The 13,109-nt window shown below is 41.7% G+C and overlaps 1 protein-coding gene across 2 annotated transcripts in view; it reads left to right on the top strand.

Annotated features, from left to right (window-relative positions):
- ppp3ccb (protein phosphatase 3, catalytic subunit, gamma isozyme, b) overlaps nt 1–12,141 on the top strand; it is a 33,053-nt gene extending 20,912 nt beyond the window's left edge. The window contains exons 2-14 of one of the 2 annotated variants that reach the window (XM_080018177.1): nt 2,506–2,703; nt 4,153–4,277; nt 4,796–4,907; nt 5,045–5,190; nt 5,399–5,538; nt 6,569–6,646; nt 6,784–6,878; nt 7,005–7,130; nt 8,002–8,079; nt 9,123–9,207; nt 10,237–10,334; nt 10,952–10,978; nt 11,802–12,141. In XM_080018177.1, coding sequence (XP_079874303.1) covers nt 2,506–2,703; nt 4,153–4,277; nt 4,796–4,907; nt 5,045–5,190; nt 5,399–5,538; nt 6,569–6,646; nt 6,784–6,878; nt 7,005–7,130; nt 8,002–8,079; nt 9,123–9,207; nt 10,237–10,334; nt 10,952–10,978; nt 11,802–11,986 — 1,493 coding nt within the window. In that variant the 3' untranslated portion in view covers nt 11,987–12,141. The remainder of the gene's footprint in view (nt 1–2,505; nt 2,704–4,152; nt 4,278–4,795; nt 4,908–5,044; nt 5,191–5,398; nt 5,539–6,568; nt 6,647–6,783; nt 6,879–7,004; nt 7,131–8,001; nt 8,080–9,122; nt 9,208–10,236; nt 10,335–10,951; nt 10,979–11,801) is intronic. The other variant, XM_080018178.1, reaches the window with a different exon arrangement.
- Nucleotides 12,142–13,109: the final 968 nt, after the last annotated feature.

Here is a 13,109-nt window from a genome sequence, read left to right as displayed (position 1 = left end):
TCCAACCAAATAAGAACAGTGGAAACACAAGTGCCAACACGTTTCAACCCACAATGCACTATATTTATATATCTATATATCTGCTAAATGTGATGTAAATGTAAAATTTAGGTTTACTTCCTATATTAGGTCCTATATTAAGTACAGTTACGTTCTCACTTGTAGCAAAAACTAAACCCTGGTTCACTTGTAACCGGACCAAGTCCTGACTTTTCAGGAGGACCATCGTTTGATTGTTTGGTCCGCACCAGTTTGATCGTGTGTTCACCTCTCCAAACGAATCAGACTAACGGAGTAAACGCACCATGGGTTGATTAAAACAGACCAATCAGGGTAGGTGTGAAAGCTCCCTAAGTGTGGTTAAGCAAATCCATATCCGATGGGAAAATAAATAGGCCTATCTCTGAAAATAACCGTCCGTTAAGATACATTTTGTGTGGAATTAAGCCATATAACAATGCATTTTTTAAGCCGATGTACACCAGAATCAAAACACACACAAAAAAGACTAGTCGTAAATATCGGTATGTGCCTGCGACACGGAGACTAGCAAAAAAGTGTCGTTAACATCTCTAGTCAATACATGATGTCACTGACAAACACAAATCCATGTAACATTTAATACATTTGTGATTATTTGGTCTTGGCTTATGTAGTTTGCGGTGCCCAACGACACTATCCCACGCAGGCGATGGGTGTGCTCTCTCTGGCTGGCACCTCCCCCTACTACGTTATTTGACAGCATACAGTTTGGTGGAATGCTCCAACAAATGATCTTTGAAAAGACTCCGCTTGACTCATTAAATGTAGAATGTAGCCTGATTCCTAATCTCATACAATCATACAGTGTTCTCTGCAACTAACAACCACGTAGTTATTATTTATCATAAAGGTGGAGTGCTACATTTGTGATTTGGGATGCCCTTACTATGGAACCCTGACTAGTTTTAATATTTGCTACTCATCCTTTAGTAGAGCAGGCACAACAGGCGGATATGTGGAGCGATCCGAGTGGTCCAGATGTTGTCCCGCAGAACTCAGTGACTATAGAGTGAAGATATTTTATCTTTAACTTTATTCTCTTTGCTGATTTTCTTTGATTTATTTTAAGTTCAAGAGATTAATTGTCACATACATGTACATACGGTCCCTTTAACCTTGTGTTTTTGTCAAAGCTACATATGATGACTTCACATGAACTTTTAACTTTGAATTTAGTTTACAATACAATTCCCCAATAAAATGGCCATCAAACCATGAGACCGTACGACTCTTTGAATTTGCTGATTCTATGTGTTGTCTATGTGAGAGTACAGAGTACAACAAAAACAATGCTGAAGTGATGTGATTTGCTTAATACAAATGTTAGAAAAAGCGTAACTATATTATGTCTTAAAGTCCAAACTATAGAACCCCTTTCTCAATGATTTGTTCCCCCTTCACTCATCATCTTTGTACACAGGTTTGTTTGTTTTCATAGAAAATAAAAACCTTCTGCGACAATGAAGTTAACAGTCAACCATTGCCATAACCGTCAAAATCTATTCTCTACTGGTACAAATGATACAACCACATTCGTATTGTGGCACATATTGTGACCAATGTAGTGTGCCATTTATACAGTTTACCACCAACCCCTAGAACCCAATATATGAACCACTGAGCTTTGGAAGAACCAGTTCAGGGCCTATGAGATGATTGGCTTAATCAGCGACCTGGTTTGCTTTCAGAGTTCTACACTAACTGGATCACTGGGCCAGAAGAGTGTGTACGGATGCATGTCATGTATTCTGAAATAGTTTGTCTGTGAGAATGAAGGCAGAGAGCCAGGGGAGGGGAAGGAAGGAAGGGAGGAAGGCGTGTGCGTGGGGGTGGGGGTTGGGGTGGGTGGGGGGATGGGTGTGTGTGTGGGATTGTAATGGTTGGTAGGTAGTATCACTACAATTTATTTTGCTTAAGCGTAAGACTGGGTGGTACAATGCATGTACATCTAATACCCATAGTTGCAGCTCTTCTACTTTGGAATTTTATTATTGTAGCATGTGACTGTAGCCAATTTGCCTAAGTAAAAAAAAAAAAGAGAACTGCTGCCGTTGCTGTAATCATCATGTGGCCATTCAGCCGACACAAGGTGTGAAATATTGTCACACTTTTAGTGGATAAGAATCAACCACGAACATTTAATTTCATTGACTAATATATAAAGATATATGTTCTACTGCTATGCAATGCTTTTTAAGCCTTCTGCTTTATTTATTCAACCAGATCCAGGTCTTTCAATCAACATTTTATTTCTGATTTGTTTTTACTGATTTTTAATATTTTTTTTGTGGATAGCCTTTGGCATCCATTCAACTTTGCCTGGTACCATAATATAAAACATGCTTATGTTGAATGCTTAATGAAGGCTTTCAAAAACACCTTTTTGTTTTTACTTTTTAACCCATCTTTCTCATTCTCTTTCTTCTTCTTTGTCGCTCCCTCTTGCTGGACCTGTCTGCGTAGCGGTGCCATATCCTCCCGGCACGCGCCTAACGGTCAGGGACCTTTATGTGGATGGAAAGCCCAGTGTGGAGGTGTTGAAGGGCCATCTGGTCAAGGAGGGCCGGTTAGAAGAAGAGGCTGCTCTGCGTATCATCAATGAAGGCGCCAGCATCCTCCGCCAGGAGAAATGCATGCTGGAAGTCGAAGCCCCAATTACAGGTAAGCCTTAACTCGGTGTAGACTGGAGTGCCCTGTTAGAATAGTTAAGTTACATCACGTTATGTAAATACCCGTGTTCAAGAGGTTTATTTGTCAAATACATATACATACGTTCATACATATATGCAGTGAAATGTCTCTGCGGAGATTATGCACAATATTTTCTAAACCGAACGTAATAGCTGACCTTAATATCTACCTAGCTAAATAACTGAAACTAACGATTCCTTAAACGTAATGCAGTTAGTGAATATAATAACATAAATAAAATAAAAATAAAATAAGAAGATAAGGTAATACAGAGTGGGGATACAAAATAGAAGTGAAGGGAATAGAGTTATGTATATGGGATAGACTATTTGTATTTACAGATATGTGCAGCAAAGTACATGTGAATAAAGTGAGTATGGACATATACAGTACAGTATACAACAGCACGACACAGCAATACAATAACACCGAACAGAACTGCGCAGTATGCAGTAACCCAGAACAGTGATACAGTAATTTGCAGCACAGTATGCTACATACAGTACAGTAAGGCAGTGGGGCCTACGTGTGTGTGTGTGGCTCAGTTGAGGACCCCTGGTGAGTTCAGCATTGACAGTCCTTATGGCCTGCAGGAAGAAACTCCGTCTCAGTCTCTGTCCTGTTAATGATTTAGTCCAAAGCAACCTGCAGTCAGGTAATCTGGCATGAGCAGTGTAATTGAACTAGTTCGCACTTTGAAAGCAAGTGAACAAATCTCTCATAGAAATGAAAAGGTATTGGTTGAAGAGAGGCAGAGAAGTCCCTGTACATGAGACAAATGGAGCCGACTAGGGTTGCCGCGGTTCTCAGTGTTACAGGTGTTAAGGCGTACATTACTTGCCCACAGCCCCCACTGTAGTTTATTGACATTTTTTTTTATAGAAATAAAACCCATTCAAGTTAACTTTCATGTGTCAGTGCCGACGTTCATCACATTAAAAGAAAAATTGCAAAAGACTTAAAAGACTGGCTGAAACACGAAGAATGAGAAATCATTTTATTAAATATAATAAATTTTCAAGAGATGCTTTTGTTGAGTTTGGAAGAAAATATTTTCGAGGGAGCAGGGGAAATTAGACTTTAATTTCTTATAGTTATGATGTCTTCATTAAATTAATGTTCTCGGTATTCATGTGCAATTTGTTCAGTAAAAGCATGTTCAAAATCATTTTAATTTCCTTATTCAGTGGCCATACGCTATTCAATGTACACACTTATTTGTTTATTCATCCCAGGTCATATCATCATCGCAACTCTGAACAATGTTATCGCACATCACAGGTTTTCCTCATATCATGCCCTCTTCCCCTTTCTTGCCGTCCTCTCTCTTTTATATGTCGTCATTAGGAAATAAACCTTCAGCTTCTCTGTTTGGGGGGAAAAAAATGAAATAAAATAAAAATCTTGTTTTGTTTTCAGTGTGCGGAGATGTCCACGGTCAGTTCTTTGACCTTATGAAGCTGTTTGAGGTGGGCGGATCCCCCAGCAGCACCCGCTACTTGTTTCTCGGAGACTACGTGGATCGGGGGTATTTCAGCATTGAGGTACGGTGGCGCTGTACAGGTTTATGCCTCTCAAACGGTCGTTTTTGCTCCTTCAAGTAGTGGTGTGATCGCATTGGCCTAAGTTGCATGCCCTAAAAGAAACTCCAAAACTGCCGCATCAAACCCCCGCCCGCCTCCACTTCCACAGACACAGGCACGGGCCCGTTTAATAAGTGCACACGCAGACCTAAGCCTGGCATGGTGCCTCCGGGCTCTCTGTCCCACTTTAGAACAATCTGGGTGGAGTAGTGAAGTAGTGAAGCCGCCCGTGTGTTTTCTAAAAGTGTCATTTTTTTATTGGCTCCCTATTTTTGTTTAGTGGTTTTATTTCGGCATGTTCGGTGATCGGGCTGTTTGTTTGTATTGCTGACGAATGAAGGTGAATCAGAATTCTCAAGGTGTTGACGTCCCCCCCCCCCCCCTCCAGTTGAAATAATGTTCTTCCTCTCGGATTTTCATGTCATTACGCATGTTAAGCACGTGATCCTTTTTTTTGTTTTTGTTTGAACTCCCTACAGTGTGTTCTTTTCCTGTGGACTCTGAAGATCAACCACCCCACTACTCTCTTTCTCCTCAGAGGCAACCACGAGTGCCGGCATCTCACAGAGTACTTCACCTTCAAACAGGAGTGTAAGTCACTGTCACGATCTGTCTAGCCCCCCCGCCCCCTACCAAACAGACTGTCACGGTCAGCTTTTACCGTGAGCAAATGTCTTATTTTCCAGACCTTTTGTTTTTGTGTGTGTGTGTGTGTGTGTCTCCTCCAGGTAAAATAAAGTACTCGGAGCGTGTATACGACGCTTGCATGGAGGCGTTTGACTGTTTGCCTCTGGCTGCGCTCCTCAACCAGCAGTTCCTCTGCGTGCACGGAGGCCTGAGCCCCGAAATCACCTGCCTGGATGACATACGCAAGGTTTCAATTTCCCCGCCTATATTCCTGACGCCTTGGACCAAACGCGGTCCGCACTCATCGTGGATGAAACAAGGCCAATTAACCCAAACTGGCCTATATAATTTTTTTTTTTTATAGTTTTAACTTGTTCAGCTCGAGCAAACACACCAGTCGGCTTGGATCGGGATTTAATTTGGCAAAATATTGACGGTAATTTCGCTTTTCGCAGCTGGACCGCTTTAAGGAACCACCTGCATTTGGACCCATGTGTGATCTGCTGTGGTCAGACCCAGGGGAGGACTACGGTTCCGAAAAATCCCAAGAACACTTCTGCCATAACAGCGTCAGAGGCTGCTCCTATTTCTACAGGTACACAAGGATATAAGGATAATATTTATGCTTGTGTGCCCTTTTCACTCGCTCTTTAAACACATCAATAAACATTGTCAATATTGTTGAAAAGGATTGGATCCAAATTCAGTATGCTTTTAACGAGAAATAGTTAAACAACTGGATGCATGAAAATAAATGAGAAAAACGGACGATAGGTGTTTTTCAGAGTTTTTATTTGTGTTTTTTTTTTCACGTCATTGAGCTGAACTCGATTTTTTTCCTTTAGCTGTCATGACAACCAAGGTGACAGGAAAAGAGGTAGTAGCATTTTGGAAGGTCTATTCACGAGGATTAAATACACGCCTGTGCTGTCCTTTTGTCACACAAAGGCACATCTTAGGGACAAAAATGTAGTTAAAAGAAAAGAAAGAATTCAGGGAAATTAAACTACTGAATTAAAAAGTGATGATCACATGCGCCTCTTGTTTTTCAGGTTGAGTTTTATAAGGGACATATGAAAGGATCGAGTTGGTGGGCCTTTAGTATGTGGGCGTAGCACTTAATGTTTTCACTTAAATAAGACCACATCTATTATTTTTATTATTAGACGTAGACATTTAAGGAATCCGTTAGTTTGGTAGGGATTAGATTAGATATTATGTTCGCTTTAGTCACTATTGTGTATAATCTCCGGCTGCGTTGCAACGACATTTCACTGCATATATGTATGAACGTATGTATATGTATGTGATGAATAAACCTCTTGAATCTTGAATCTAGTAATAGTATATTATTATTATTTGTTTATTAGTAGTATTATTTTATTAGTAGTATTATATAATATATTTGAGTATTTTATTAGTATTATATTATTATTATTATTTTATTTTAATTATATATATCTTTAATTTATTTGTATTATTTTATTATTATACGTATTAAATAAAATACAAATAAACGCATTACATTAAAATGTATTTTCTTCCTTTAATAACTGTGTGGGTATTTTTCATATTAAAAATGACGAGATACTCATCCATCCCCATCTTTTCTTCTTGTCCATCAGTTACCCCGCAGTATGTGACTTCCTGATGAACAATAATCTGTTGTCAGTAATACGAGCACATGAGGCACAAGACGCAGGGTAAGTAACTCGTGCTGGTGATTTTATCTCTATCCATGTATGCAATTTTGACACTGCATGTATGCAGTGTCAAAATGTAAGCTCCTTTTTTCTTTTTTTTCAGCCAATACCCTCATTTCATGTTCTCTCTTTGCCAGGTATCGAATGTACAGGAAAAGTCAAACGACGGGTTTCCCATCTTTAATTACAATCTTCTCCGCTCCCAACTACCTGGATGTATACAATAATAAAGGTAAGAGAGCGGAAACCATGGCAACACCGCACGGGAAACCTTGGCAACAGGGCCCCTTGCTCGCGAATCCTAAGACTTGTCTGTGGTGTTCTGTGTGTGTCTGCGTCTCGCCACTTTGTTCCTCAGCGGCGGTGCTGAAATACGAAAATAACGTGATGAACATCCGCCAGTTCAACTGCTCGCCTCACCCCTACTGGCTGCCTAACTTCATGGATGTCTTCACCTGGTCACTCCCCTTCGTAGGCGAGAAAGGCAAGACTCGTACAAGAGGGTGTGTGTGTGTGTGTGTGTGTGTGTGTGTGTGTGTGTGTGTGTGTGTGTGTGTGTGTGTGCGCGCGTGCGCGCGCATGCGATCATGAACACGGGAAAAGCGATATGTTGATAAATAAAAAGGACCAAAAAGTGATAGCTGGGAGAGTGAAATAATGTTAGTTTTCATTTACTTTATCAACAGATTGTAGGCGAAGAAAATAATGACTAACTAATAACTTTCTTTTAACTCAGTGTAATATTCGTTCATTCTTTGTATTCGATTCTATTTTGGACTCAACAAAACCTTAACTGACTTTTGTCGACTACTTTTGCATTGTCTTATTCAACCTGAAAGCTGCAAAGCTGGCAACCCGAACCCTAGTCCAGAAAACAAACTGTTGCAGGTGCGATAAATGTTAACAACTTCAGAAAAAGAAATTGTTTTTTTAGAAAAGCAAAAAATCAAATGCTCGTTGTGTTTTTGGAATAGAGCGGGGGGGGGGGGGGGGGGGGGCGCAGATTCCATCCTCCAATTAAATCTTTATAGAGAAAGATGTTAAGGGGGGAAAAAAAAAAAGTTGTCCTGCTGTCCAGCATATATGGTTATTCCGGTTTATATTATTGTACAGCTTTTGTTTCTTATCAAACTAATTATAATTGAAAGACTTCCAGAACTCCCATCAGCATGCACTCAGTTAATCAGCTGGGAAAGACACCAATGTATTTATTTATTATCACAATATAAAATGTTTGTATCGACCCTTTTCATTGTGGACGTTTCTCGTTTGAAAACCATTTACCACCCTGTACTTACACGGCGCCTCATGAGGGGGGGGGACTCGACTTGACAAACTCTGCTCCATTCCGGCAGTGACGGAAATGCTGGTGAACGTGCTGAACATCTGCTCGGATGACGAGCTGATGTCCGAAGGGGACGACACGTGCGAGGGTAAGGCCAAACAACACTGTTTTGCAGCTTGCGCCCGTCTGTTTAATGTCATTCCAAGACGACTGTTTCATCAAGCTGGGTATGCATTTTCCTGCTGTTGCACACGACTGGTGAAGACAGATTTTGAGGCGGCTGAGTAGGTGGAAGTGTTTTTATTCAGTTTAAATGCGCTATCTACTTTATGCTACGCTATAAAGCCTTAACCCACAAAGCGTGACTGTCGTTGCTGTTAATTCTCCTTGCCGGTGATGTCACTTTTTAATGAGATCAGTTGGGTGTCGCGCATCAATACCGATTCTTAGGCCCTGTCCATATCTTTACGGATTTTTCAACATACATACGCAAGGTCAAACACCAGCGACGAACATGAGGAGCGTGCAGCGTGCAGAGCTTCTTCTTGAGCGTAATAATATTCATACTCGACGCTGTACAGGCGCCACTCCTCGAGTCGGAGAGACTTGTTCACGGTGACACTAAGGACATCACAGTGTCGCCGCCGCTCGTAGGTTCCCGACGCCGGCGCCAATGCCAAGGATGAGGTCATGACGTCGACGTTTTATCAGAGGCCCCCGTTTTACCTGTCCACAGGAATACACGGAAAACTTGAGTTTTGAAAAAATCTCCAACCTGGAAGGTGTTTTCCAAAACTTTACTTTTGGGTGATCTAAAACGCTGTTTTTTTTTTGTTTTTTTGTGCAGACGGGGGAGGCCATAACGCAGAGAAAATGCTAGGTTTTTAGTTAAGTTATTTGTAGCTATGATCTGCTGCAGATGACCCAGTTATGTTTGGAGAGTGTAGCGATGGCTAATTATGAGATAATTTGAATGTGATGGGGCGGATTTCAATTATAGCTCCAACACCTTCATAGCAGGCAGCGGGCGTTAAGGTTGCCACCGAACGTCATTCAAGGATCCACTGGCCTATTTTTCCCTTTTTAAAGGCCTTCCCCTAAAGTTTGGGGGTTTTGTGGAAATGTGTTTGTTTAACGGGAACAAAAAGAATGAACATCAACTGAGGCGTCTTCCTTCCTCTTCCGGTCTAGGCGGCACTCCTGCTGTCAGGAAGGAGGTTATCAGAAATAAGATTCGGGCGATTGGGAAGATGGCCCGCGTGTTCTCTGTTCTCAGGTGCGTATGCTGCTGTTGCTGCCTGGTTGGTTGTTTTATCCTGGTTGTTTATTTTTATCTCGATGCGCAAATGTTTTTATTTTTATTTTTTATTTTATTTTTGACACAAGATGGACAGATCTCTTAATATTGGCTGATCAATTGAAAACCCATGTTTAGGAATCAAACTACAGTTGAACATGAGTATGATGTCACCCCCAAACTAGTTGCCAAACATCACGTGTTTAATTAAGTAACAGAAATTTTGATCAATAAACAATTCTTTTAAGTCGTCTTATTGGGAATTTGTTGGAGTTTGTTCATTAAGGAGACAATTTAGTTTTTGGGATAAATGTATACTAGTTGTAATTAAATATTAGTGATTGGGTTATTGTTATTGTTAGTTTAGGCTGTATGAGTCAACGAATACAACGTTTGAAGGGAAATTTTGCCTTCATCAGTTTAGACTTCAGTGAATGTATATCTGCGGCTTTTTTGGGTCTTATTAATAATAATTCTTCATATACCTCAAAGACTGTTTTAAGCACGGCCCAAACCTCATATTCTTTGGTACAGGTAATATATCAGTGTTGTTATTTCACATTGAACACCTGTGGTGGAAAGTGGAATCACCGGCATGTATCATACAGAGAGACGATCAAGCCCGGAATTGATTCAATTACAATGCCCGTCTTAATTTACCTTCTGGTGAATTTTGGGTCTGATCTCTTGAGGTTTAAGTTAATTTTTTTCTTCTCCATTTTCATTACCCGCTTACTCCTCTTTAGCGGCGCCATGTTCCCATGTGGGACATTGACATTCTTCACTTTGTTAAATTCTATGCGCTGTAGGTGAAGGGCTGTCCAAAATGCAAATTCTTTTTTTTTTTTTTTTTTTGGCACTTTCTCCTGCCTTTTGGAATTTGCCCTGCTTTCCAAAAAACCAGCCGCACTTCTTCCTGGATAAAACGACCCCGGCTAATCTGCCTGAGCCGTCGTAAGTGTGTTGAAAAAAACGTTAACTGTGTCCCGCTTCCCCCTGCACGCACAGAGAGGAGAACGAGAGCGTTCTCCAGCTGAAGGGCCTGACGCCCACCGGAACGTTGCCTATGGGCGTTCTGTCCGGAGGCCGCCAAACCCTGCAAAGCGGTAAGCAAAGTGACCCCTCCCTCCCTCCCTCCCTCCCCCTACAATGTAAAAAACAAAAAAAAAACACTAACATAAGTATACTAACTTAATATTAACCTTCTACGCCTGCACTCACCATTAGAAGATCTAACACACCCTTACACATACGCCGACACACTGCTCATCTAGATCAGAATCTCAGCCCTAATCTGCTTTTTTCCTTTATCGATTTGATGGAGCGCGACGCGCACCCCGACATAACCCACGAAATACAATCCGCGAACAAGAGTTTGCCTTTATTCGGAGATATCGTCCGAAAACCCACCACCTTCCCTTTAGCAGGCCTCGTGGAGATAACTCACTAAATCCTTAGTATCCTTAGTCGTGTAGCTCCCCTTCTCCTGCCCCCAATCTTGTTGTTGTTGTTGTTGTTGTTGTTGTTAGTATTATTGTTGTTATTATTTATTCTATATTTGATGGGTGGGATAGGGTGGGGGGGGGGGGGGGGGTTGTTATGGTGTATGATTTTTGAGCTAAATGATAACCGGACTGAGTGAATGCAATGTTACCACTTTCTCTCCATTGGTTTTTGTTTTTGTTTTTTTTTGGGCATGGCACTTCTACTCACGCTTACACAGCCACCGTAGAAGCAGAAGAGGCACGAGGTATGCAAGTCTCTATCTACTATTCTCTCTCTCTCTCTCTCTCTCTCTCTCTCCTCCTCCTCACACTCTCCTTGTCGAGTACGCGTGTCATGTGGATGCTTTTGATGCCTCGCCTTTCTTTGTTCTGGACAAAAAAATAAAAAATTAGAAAGCTTCGGTTTGAAGTGCTAACCTGGTTATTATTAATAATAATAATAATAATAATAATAAACTGTAAGAAACAGCTTTTTGTAGAGAAGCCGCGTCAGTTTGTTTCCATTCTTTGTTGTCTTTATTTTCTTTCCTCTGCTCAACTAAATACTCTTCTCCTACTCCTGCCAATGCTACCAGTTAGTCAAACCGATTTGACCCGTTGTTTTGGGGGCGGTCTCGCGGCAGGGTTTTAAATCTAAATGGGGAAGGAGCTAATCCAACTTAAATCAAGCCGCCATTTTAAAGTGCCTTTTGTGAGACGTTTAACTTCAGATGAATTCGTTCTAGATTAGGGAGTCCTCGACCGAGGTACGGTCTGGAGGACTGCTCGGCTCCTTCTCTCTGGTCTTGATCCATTTCCTCTGTTGTGGAGGTCGACCTGGAGGCCCCACGTCCATTAATCCAACCAACCATTAAACCAAGACTTAGTCTGAGACTATTTTCAACCATGACCGAGGAACGAGGAAAGACCGTTTCAGTTTAAATCGAGATTGAAAGTGCGGCCCGGTTTGAAGATGAAGCCTAGTCCGTGTCCGCAGAACTGCCCCCAAAGTCTCTCCGTTCGTGACTTTGTTTGCACATCGACTTTGCCCTGATCCAACCCCCCTCCCCTCCCCCATCTACCCCGCAGCCATTCAGGGTTTCAACCCGCAGCACAAGATCCAGAGTTTCGAGGAAGCCCGGGGCCTGGATCGCATCAACGAGAGGATGCCGCCACGCCGGGACAGCAAGCAACAGGAGGCCGCCGCCTCCCTAAACAACCTGCCCGCCAGCCCGGGCCCCCCGGACAAGAACGGCACCAACGCACAGGCCTAGAAAAGCACCCGTCCCTGTCCTGCTCTCCAAGTTCCATTCCTCTTTTCATCACTTCATCTCCCTTTCTCCCCTTTTCCATTCTCCGGGCTCCTGCTATGTCCCCTCACCCCACCCCTTATCTTACCCATCTTCTTCCCATCTTTTTGCTAAACGAGGGCAGGAGAGAGGGGAGGGAGGGAGGGAGGGATGGATGGAGGGAGGGAGGGAGGGAGGGAGGGAGGGGCGGGGATCCCACCGCAATCCTTCAGCCCGACCAACACTTACAACGCTTATTTATTAAATCATCTATTAAAGATGTGGCGTCATGTTTTACATCGGAACCGAACGAGATACACAGGATCAAAACCTTGGGTTTGACGTTTTACGCCGATTTGCAACACACAAACAAACAGAAAAAGGCGATCGCCCAATCAATTCGTTTCCAAGGAAAATCTTTTTATTTTTTTTAAATAGAATATGGGTTGATGCTTTGGCACTTTTTTTTTTTTTGTTTTGTTTTTTTTTTATCAACTCTTGTTGTTTTAGATATATTTTCTTTATCAAATTTTCCTCCATGCTTGGCAAAAAGGAAGAACTGATGCTGTAATTTCTCGTCCGCCATCCCAATGCTGTGTTTGTGTCCACACAAAAGAGCAAACCACAAGCACTTGAATAGAAATGAGCAATGTTAATTGGAGCCCCCCACCGCATTAAGTCCATCCTTTCTTATGCCAATAATAATGTAACTGAGCTCCGACCTCCGCTAGTATTGACATTTATATTATATATGTACATTATAATTGTTCCCTCTTTTCAATGTGATGGTTGAATTTATTTTGATTTCTTTTTTTTTTTTTTCTTTGTTTAGTTTTTTTTTTACAATACATAGGTTTAGGCATATAATCCCCGGGATAGAAATGCTGACAAGGGAATTGAGGAGAGATAAGAGAACGAGTGCAAGGCGGAGAATGACTGAAATGCCATTCGAAGAAAGAGGAGAGATGTTACGTGATGAGTGTGACAGTAGAAAGATGCCTGCGAGGATAAAAAGAAAAGGTCAAGGGAGAGAGGGAAAATTGTGGGTTGATAATGGTTTTGTGTTATTGCAGAGAAGAGGTGCTGTTTATTTCAGGTGTGAGTATGA

This window comes from Zeus faber (genome assembly GCF_960531495.2).
Source record: "Zeus faber genome assembly, chromosome: 17".
Lineage (NCBI taxonomy): Eukaryota > Metazoa > Chordata > Actinopteri > Zeiformes > Zeidae > Zeus > Zeus faber.
The sequence above is the reverse complement of the archived record's forward strand: the minus strand, read 5'-3'. Positions and strand labels throughout refer to the sequence as shown.